This window comes from Orycteropus afer, unplaced genomic scaffold (assembly GCF_000298275.1).
Source record: "Orycteropus afer afer isolate SDZICR_OR568_19922 unplaced genomic scaffold, OryAfe1.0 scaffold00078, whole genome shotgun sequence".
In the NCBI taxonomy this organism is placed as follows: Eukaryota; Metazoa; Chordata; class Mammalia; order Tubulidentata; family Orycteropodidae; genus Orycteropus; species Orycteropus afer.
This window is the reverse complement of record NW_006921665.1, coordinates 7,616,133-7,626,170: the sequence shown is the minus strand read 5'-3', so window position 1 is coordinate 7,626,170 and position 10,038 is coordinate 7,616,133. Positions and strand designations below refer to the sequence as shown.

Below are 10,038 nucleotides of genomic sequence, written 5' to 3'. Positions count from 1 at the left end.
GGCTTGCTTTCTTTTCTTTCTTTTTAAAATTTTATTGTGATTTGGGTGAAAGTTTACAGAGCAAATTCGTCTTCCATACAGCAGTTCATACTTTGTCTCATGACATTAACTGTAACTCCCACAATGCAACAACTCTCCTCCCACTTCCTCCCCATAGCCACCTCTTCCCTGTGTCCTTCCCTCCCATACACTCTCCCCACCCCCCCCCACTCCGGGCTATCTCCCTGTGCAGACACAGCCTTTCTATTCTCCCATGATTGCTCTCTACAAGGAGTGTATCCACCTAATGTAAATGTTCAGCTCATATGCCTTTTGTTTGGCTGGAAACCACCTGAGTGCATTCAATTCCAGACCTGAAGGGCAGCTAGGGGGTCAGAGTCTCAAGAATTTCACCAGGCTCTATCAGATCAGCAAACCTGGTCCCTCTTTTTCTATGATTTTGAGTTTTGTTCCACATCGTTCTCCCACTCCATCCAGGATCTCCTACATAGATACCCCTCCGAGTGGTTGACAGTGGTAGTCCACATGGCTTTCTTAATTTAGACTTCTCAAATGCCCAGGGAGACATGTGCTATTATTGTTTTCATTTCACAGATGAGGAAAACTTGTTGCAGAGGGGTTAGGTCGCTTTTACCTGGGCAGTCTAGCTCCAGAATCCTGGCTCTCCACTATACTGCTCCTCAATTAAGCACACCTCCCATGATGATGTATTAAGCAATATCTGGAGTACACACTATTACAGAGCAAATTCATCTTCCATACAGCAGTTCACACTTTGCCTCATGACATGGATTGTAATCTCCCACAATGCAACAACTCTCCTCCCACTTTCTCCTCATAGCCACCTTTTCCCTGTGTCCTTCCCTCCCATGCACTCCTGCCCCAGAGCTGTCTCCCTGTGCATACACAACCCTTCTATTCTCCCATGATTGCTCTCTACAATGAGTGTACACACTATTCAAGTGAAATTTTCACCACCTCACTTTGGAAACTGCAGAACTTATTCTTCCCTTCTCAATAACGGAATCTCCTCAGAGTGATCCCCATGATAAGCCTCAGGCACAACAAGCTTGGGAGTACAGGATCAAAACCTGCAGGGAGATTAAGTTATTGGGTTGGCTGTCTACCTTGTTAGTGAAAAGCATAGTACTGACAGCATAGATCTGACTCAAGAACAGTAGAAAATGGGTATTTTTGGGGAAATGACCCCATACTTCTGTGTATTTTGACTCCTAATTCACAAAGGCTAAATTCCAGGGCCCCTCTCACATGTCAGAGTTCCTGTGTGGTACAAATAGTTAATGCATTCAGCTGCTAACCAAAAGGTCGGTGGTTCAAGTCCAACCAGAGGTACTTTGAAAGAAAGCCTTGGAGATCTATTTCCGAAATAATCAGCCATTGAAACCACTGTGGAGCACAGTTCTACTCTGACACGCATGCGGTCACAGTGAGTCAGAATCAACTGATAGCAGCTGTTTTGTTTTTGCTGGTTTTTTTTTTTTTTTTTTCTGAAATCACATTTAGTCCTGCTCATTCCAAACATTCAGAATGTGAAAGAGTCGCAGCCCCCTAATGCTGTTCTTCTCGACAGCATCTGTAAATCTTAGAAGACTGAGTGTGCAGCTTGGAGTTAGGCCACACAGAAACCTCATCGCACTTGACATCAGCCAAGAGCTAGGTGAACCCTAGGGCCCCATTTCCCAAGAGTGCAGTTCATGTGGGAGCTCGGCCCAGATAAACAGCCCCTTTAGTCTGAACAAACGCAGCACATGGAGAGATTCTTGGGGGCTTAGATAAAAACGGAGAGGCATTCTCAGTTCTGGGGGGAAGGGACAAGGTTTTAATTGATTGGATGTGTGTACATAAGCAAGGTTACCAAGTTCAGGGCTGACATCACTCAGATATGAAATCTAAGCCAGTGATGAGCTGGTTGCTTCATAGCCCCGAGAACTGCCTTAATGTAAGTCAAGGGCACTAGCAGGTTTGGTTTGGATTTCATTAACTTTTTAACTATTTAAGGCAAAAAGCAGTGATCGTATCTAGCCCTATTTGGAGTCTTCTCTTTCAAGGATACAGGTATCCATTTCTGGGTCCAGACTCTTGTCCTATGCAGAGGGACAATCCAAAGCTACACTGGAAATGCATTCCACCCTGTTTCAGCTGTTTGTTTTGGAATGTTATCAATGGGGTGGGGCAGTAGGAGACTCTGATTGTGTGCTGAAGATGTCAGGCACACCCCCTTGGCCTTTCTTCCAGCCAAACAGCTCCAGTAGTGGGCAGGCCTTGAACCTGGAGACCCACAGACACACTTGAATGACTACAACGGAAATCAGTTAGGCAATCTCCTGCTAGGGGCCCAGAGATCAGCCTACTGGCTCTGGTGCTACCATCATGGCCAACAAGACCAACTCCTCTGCTCCTTACTATAGCTATGAATACTACCTGGACTACTTGGACCTCATTCCTGTGGATGAGAAGAAGCTGAAAGCCAACAAGCGTAAGTGCTGAACTGGGGGAGCTGGCCAGGCAGAGGCTGACAGTGGGGGCGAGCAAAGAACTGGGAACCTGGGGTTTTTCACCATTCACTTTGTTTGTTTATGAATGGGCTTTGTATATTGTTAAATGACTTTTCTAGATCTACTGAGATAGTTATAAACATGTGTGTGTGTGTGTGTGTGTATGTATGTATATATATGTGTGCATGTACATATGTATATTGTTGTTGTTAGGTGTTGTCAGGTTGATGCCAATTCACAGCAACCCCATGTGACAGAGTAGAACTGCCACACAGGGTTTCCTTGGTTGTAATCTTTATAGGAGCAGATCGCCAGGTCAGGACACCTCATGTGTAGCTACCACCCATCTGTCAGTGGAGGCTTGTGTGCTGTGATGCTGCTGAACAGGTTTCAGGGGAGCTTCCAGACAAAGCCAGACTAGTGAGAAAGGTCTGGCAATCAACTTTAGAAAAATCAGCTAATGAAAACCCTATGGAGCACAAATTTAACAATCCTGTTGTGCATGGAATTGCCATGAGTTGGGGCCCCCTTGATAGCAGCTAAAAACAACAACATGATCATATTGTATGTCTGTCAAAGAGTAAATGCAGTCACTAGAAGGACCTGGATCCTTTCTATGTTTTGGGAAGAAAATCTGTAATACACCTGCTCAAAACTGAAAAACATTTGCATGTTATTATTTATTCAAGCAAGCCTGAGCCCTGGCAGAACCCATGAGGACAGTCATCTAGAATTTCTTTCTAGGTAGTATTCCTGTTTCAAATTTCATTTACAACTTCCCAAAGTCAAATCAGTTACTCACCCATGTTTGCAGAGGACTTACTATGTAGCCACCACTGTACTACAGTTTTTCTGGGGACAATAGGTTCACTGTATGTTTCTTGATGCAAAGTTTATAATCATTAAATTAAAATTTTTGCAAACACAACTCATAATAAGAAAGATATATAATACGAAGTATGAATCTAGGAAAACTGGAAGTTGCCAAAAATGAAATGGAATGCATAAAGATCAATATCCTAAGCATTAGTGAGCTGAAATGAAATGGTATGGGCCATTTTGAGTCGGACAGCCATATGATCTACTATGCCTGGAATGACAAACTGAAGAGGAATGGTGTGGCGTTCATCATCACAAAGACTGTTTCAAGATCTGTCCTGAAGTACAATGCTGTCAGTGATAGCATAATATTCATACACCTACAAGGAAAACCAGTTAATACTACCATTATTCAAATCTATGCACCAACCACCAAACCCAAAGATGAGGAAATTGAAGATTTCTACCAACTTCTGCAGTCTGAAATTGACCAAACATGCAATCAAGATGTGTTGATTATCACCAGTGACTGGAATGCAAAAGTTGGAAACAAAGAAGAGTCACCAGTAGTTGGAAAATACAGCCTTTGTGATAGAAATAATGCTGGCAATTTCAGGATAGAATTTTGCAAGACCAACAACTTATTCATTGCAGATACCTTTTTTCAACAACATAAATGGTGGCTATACATGTGGACTTCACCTGATGGAATGCACAGGAATCAGATTGAGTACATCTGTGGCAAGAGGCGATGGAGAAGTTCAGTATCTTCAGCCAACACAAGGCCAGGAGCTGATTGTGGAACAAACCATCAACTGCTGTATGCAAGTTGAAGTTGAAGTTGAAGAAAATTAAAACAAGTCCATAAGAGCCAAAATATAACCTTCATCATAACCCTCCTGAATTGAGAGACCATCTAGAGAACAGATGTGCTGCATTGAACACCAATGACCAAAAACCAGAGGAATTGTGGGATGACATCAAGAACATCATCCATGAAGAAAGCAAGGGGTCATTAAAAAGACAAGAAAGGAAAAACAGACCAAAATGGATGTCAGAAGAGACTCTGAAACTTGCCCTTGAGCAGAGAATAGCTAAAGCAAATGGAAGAAATGACAAGATAAAAGAGCAGAACAGAAGATTTCAAAGGGCAACTTAAGAAGATAAAACCAATTATTATAATGAAAAGTGCAAAGATCTGGTGTTAGGAAACCAAAAGGAAAGAACATGCTTGGCATTTTTCAAGTAGAAAGAACTAGGAAAATATTTAGCCTTGAGTTGCAATACTGAACCTACGGCATATTTAACAACAACAACAACAATAGGCAAAATATTGAATGATTCAGGAAATATTAAAAGAAGATAGAAAGAATACACACAGTCACTTTACCAAAAAGAATTGATTGATGTTCATCCACTTCAGGAGGTGGCGTATGATCAAGAGCCAATGGTATTGAAGGAAGAAGTTAAGGTGAAGAACAAGGCTCCAGGAATTGATGGAATACCCATTGAGATGTTTCAACGGATGCCATGCTGGAGGCACTCACCAAAAGATTTGGAAGACAGCTACCTGGCCAACTGACTGGAAGAGATCCATATTTGTACCCATTCCAAAGAAAGGTGATCCCACAGAATGTGGAAATTATCAAACAATATCATGAATATCACACACAAGTAAAATCTTACTGAAGATAATTCAAAAACAATTGCAGCAGTGTGCTGACAGAGAGCTTCCAGAAATGCAAGCTGGATTCAGAAGAGGATGTGAAACAAGGACTATCATTGCTAATGTCGGATGGATCTTGGCTCAAAGCAAAGAATACTAGAAAGATGCTTACTTACGTTTTATTGACTATGTAAAAGCATTCAATTGTGTGGATTTTAACAAATTATGGATAACATTGAGAAGAATGGGAATTACAGAACACTTAATTGTACTCATGAGGAACCTGTACATAGATCAGATCAGGTTAGTCATACAAACAGAACAAGGGGATACTGCATGGTTTAAAGGCAGGAAGGGAGTACATCAAGGCTGTATCATATCACCATACTTATTCAATCTGTATGCTGAGCAAATAATCTGAGAAACTGGATTATATGAAAAAGACCATGGCACCAGGATTGGAGGGAGACTTATTAACAACTTGTGATATGCAGATGACACAAATTTCCTTGTTGAAAGTGAGGATGACTTGAAGCACTTACGATGAAGATTAAAGACTACAGTCTGAAGTATGGATTACACCTCAAAATAAAGAAAACAAAAACCCTCACAACCAGTCTAATAAACAAATTCAGATAAGAGGAAAAAAGATTGGTGAAAAAGTTGACTTGTCAAGGACTTCATATTACTTGGTTCTACAAGCAACATCAATGGAAGCAGCAGTCAGGACATGAGACGACATATTGCATTGGGCAAATCTGTTGCAAAAGACCTATTTCAGGTACTGAAGAGCAAAGATGTCTCCTTGAAAACTAAGGTGCACCTAACCCAAGACAATGGTATTTTGAATCGCCTCTTATGCATGTGAGAGCTGGACAGTGAATAAGGAAGACTGAAGAAGAGTTGCTGCTTTTGAGTTGTGGTGTTGGAGAAGAATACTAAGAGTACCATGGACTAACAGATCTGTCCTGGAAGAAGTGCAGCCGGAATGCTCCTTGGCAATGAATATGGCCAGAATTTGCTTCACTTACTTTGGTCATGTTGTCAGAAGGAACCATTACCTGGAGAAGGATATCATGCTTGGTAAAGTGGAGGGTCAATGACAAATGGGAAGGCCCTCAACAAGATGGATTAACACAGCAGCTGCAACAATGGTATGATGGTTATGTTTGTATGTCAAATTGGCTAGGCCTGGTTGAGTGGCTGGGCAGCTAGATATAGTATTCCCCATGGTGAGACTGATAATCAACTCCATGGTGGAATCTACTGGGAGCAGCTGAGCAGCTGCCTGAGGGAATGTGGTCTGTTTCCTATATATAAGGAGATGCTTTGAGAATGGGCTCTAGCCTGTGGCATGCTTGGACCCTGAATGTAGCCATGTCGTTGCTCAGCAGCCTGCCATGCTCTGCCAACCTTGGGACTTACAATGGACTTAAGCTAATGGCCTGCCATGTAGATTGGTAACATCGGGTCTGTGCCTTTTTCCTTGTCAACCTGGGAGCTTCTCAGCCTCAGCAGCCAACAGCTATCTGAGTGAAGAAATGCCTCTAGCTCCAGTGGGCCGGGAGCAGGAGGCAGAGCTGGACCCCAAAGTTGAGGGGCTTTCACCCAGCGCCTAGAGTCTGGCACTTTGAACTTGGACTTAAAGCCTCCAAATTGTAAGAATAAACTCCTGTTTGATAAGGCCATCCCATTTGTGGTATATTCTTGTCAGAGCAGTACTAGGTAACCAGAACAGGTGGGCTCAGGTATAGCAAGGACAGTGAGGCTGGCACAGGACCAAGCAGTGTTTTGTTCTGCTGTGCAAAGGGTCGCTATGAGTCGGAGAGGACTCGACGGCCCCTAACAACAATTATAATGGGTAGAAAATGGTGGGGTGAAATAAAAATTCCTCATATATTTTGTCTGGAGTTCCTGGTGGCAGAAATGGTTAAGCCCTCGACTACTTGTTGTTGTTGTTATGTGCCGTCGAGTCGGACCTGACTCACAGCGACCCCTCCTTGGGTTTCCGAGGCAGTATCACTATGGAAGTAGATTGCCTCATCTTCCTTCCGAGGAGTGGCTTGGTGGGTTTGAACCACCAGCCTCTGGTTAGCAGTCAAGTGCCTTAGACACTACACTACAAGAGCTTCCCCCTTGACTACTAGAGAAAGGTTATTTGTTCAAACCTACCCAGAGGTTCCTTGGAAGAAAAGCCTGGCAATCTGTTTCTGAAAGGTCACAGCCTTGAAAACCCGATGGAGTAAAGTTCTACTCTCCACAAATGGAGTCACCATGAATCAGAGCTGACTTGATGACAACTGAAAACAATGTATTTTGTCCAAAGTTCAGAACTTCAGGGTAAATATTGACCTGGATTAAATATAAGTTTGCATTCAGGAAAATCTTCTCCTTCTTTTTTTCTTTCAATTTTTATTGTGATTTGGGTGAAAGTTTACAGAGCAAATTTCGCTTTCCATACAGCAGCTCACATACACTTTGTCTCATGACATTGACTACAATTTACCACAATGCAACAGCTCCCCTTCCATGTCCTCCCCATAGTTATCTCTTCCCTGTGTCCTTTGCTCCAATGCACTCCTGTCCCCTGAGCTGTCTCCCTGTGCATACACAGCCCTTCTATTCTCCCATGATTGATCTCTCCAAGGAGTATATCTTCTTGTTGTATGTGCTGTCCAGTCAGACTCGACTCATAGCGACCCCTCCTTGGGCTTCCAAGGCAGTATCACTGTGGAAGTAGATTGCCCAACCTTCATCCTGAGGAGTGGCTGATGGGTTTGAACTGTCAGCCTTCTGGTTAGCAGTCAAGTGCCTTAGGCACTACATTACCAGAGCTCCCAGGAGTGTATTTATCTAATGTAAATTTTTCAGCTCATATGCCTGTAGAAAAGTCTTCTTAATTTACACAAATTAAATTAAAATTCTGAGTCAGTCTCAGACAATGATGTTCTCTTGGTTGCACAACATTCTGCTAGGTCACCACTGGGGCTCTAAAACTTCTCCCTGATCCCTTTGGGTGGTGATTGTTTATCATTTTAGACTTTAGAACCCACTATCTCAACCTTCTGCTCCCTTATACAAAGTTTCCATTTCTAGGAAAAGTGGTTGATGTTTTCAAAGTTGTGTGTGAAGTTTGAAAAGATGTTCTTTGTTGCACACACGAATGTGAACTGCAATTTATAGCCTGTGGAGCAAAGAAATGAAGTGCAAAAAGAAACTCTGCAGCACCTGTCTCCCCAGTAAAGTCCTCAGTGAGGAAACTGTTGCCAGGGAGAGATTAGTCTCTATGTCCCCCACACTTAAATATTGGAGATCTTTAAAAACCAAAGGGATAAGCCAGATAATGGACATCCAGACTCCTTAGATGTTGAGGTTTTTTGACATCCATAGGGAGAGACTAAATAAACACTGAGTTCCAGATACCCTTGATGCTGGGAAGTCTTTGATGTCCTCTAGTCCCCTCTAGTCCCCTTAGATGTTGGAGGTCTTAGACACCCACAAGGAGAAGCTAGTCACTGGGTCCACCATCCCCCTAGGTCTTGGAAGTCTTTGATGCCTTTGGGGACAGGGCCTGATTCCCTAAATGTCTAACGCACCGCCTACCCTCTCCTAGAGATTGATGGTCTTGGGGGACTCAGCACACTGTCTACTGTCTCTAAAGAAAGTTATTTAGAACTAAGCATCATAAAACCAGTTTTTAAATAGTTGACACCTTTGTGTATGGTTTCAGTGATGAAGACAGAAAGTAGTTGTAACAGACTGAATTGCACCTCACAAAAAGATGTGTTGAAGTCCTAACCCCTCATACCATGAATGGGAACTTGTTCGAAAACCTATTGTCTTTGAAGATATTTTGGTATGTTAACTTGAGGTCATTCTGGAGTAGGGTGGGTCTTAATCCAAAATGACTGGAGTCCTTATAAAAAGAGACACAGAGACAGACAGACACATAGGGAAGACAGCCATGTGATGTTGATAGAGACAGATTGGAGTTAGGCTGCAGCTACAAGCCACGGAATACCTGTTGCTTTCAGAAGGTGGTAGGAGATACTGGTTCAGGATTGGTTTCCTCTGCTGGGACAAGGAAGAAACAAGGAAAGAACCTCCCCTAGAGCCTTTGGAGAGAGCATGGCACCACTAATTACCCCAAATTCAGATTTCTACATTCTAGAATTCTAAGAGAATAAATTTCTGTCATTTTAAGACATTCAGTGGTAACTTTTTATGGCAATCCTAGGAAGTTAATACCTTATCTCATATATATATTTCAGATAGGATTATAATGTATATGCCATTTTGTACTCTGTTTTTATTTTGTGGCAAAATATTTTTTTACTATGATAATATTTATACCTACTCTCAGTAATCGACTATCTCTTTATCTGACATTTTGTACTTACAACTATAGTTAAAAATCTACTGTCTATTTTGCACATTAATGACACATGTTTGACAATAATGAATGCCAAGGTGCTAGCCAAGAGCAATGTTGGCTGTGATGGTTAAGGCTATGTATCACCTTGGCCAGATCATGATTCTCAGTGGTTTGGCAGCTATGTAATGATGTGATCTGGCAGTTATATAATGAAGTAGTCATCCGCCAATTTGTGATCTGATGTGGTCATCCTTCATTTACTCAATGCTGATTTTCACATAATCACCTGATCCTTGAAACCTAACCATGTTGATAAGTGAGGGGTGGATATATACCAAAACATTGGTCATTTCAACCCTTTTTACATGTACAATTTTTTTTTATTGTGATTTGGGTGAAGATTTACAGAGGAAATTCACTTTCCATACAGTAGTTCACATAGACTTTGTCTCATGACATTGACCACAGTTTACCACAATGCAACAGCTCCCCTCCCACTTCCTCCTGATAGTTACCTCTTCCCAGTGTCCATCTCTCCATGCAGTCCTGCCCCCTGAGCTGTCTCCTTGTGCATAAGCAGCCCTTCTTTCTCCCATGATTGTTCTCTCCAAGGAGTGTATCTACCTGAGGTAAATGTTCAGCTCATATGCTTGTCTTTTGTT

At 42.2% G+C, this 10,038-nt stretch overlaps 1 protein-coding gene across 1 annotated transcript in view; it reads left to right on the top strand.

The window, feature by feature from the left end:
- The first annotated feature begins 2,391 nt into the window (after positions 1-2,391).
- The window catches only part of LOC103197424 (melanocortin 2 receptor accessory protein), a 53,709-nt gene continuing 46,062 nt past the window's right edge, over positions 2,392-10,038 (top strand). The window contains exon 1 of the mRNA XM_007941309.1: positions 2,392-2,497. Within this exon, the coding sequence (XP_007939500.1) occupies positions 2,392-2,497 (106 nt within the window). The remainder of the gene's footprint in view (positions 2,498-10,038) is intronic.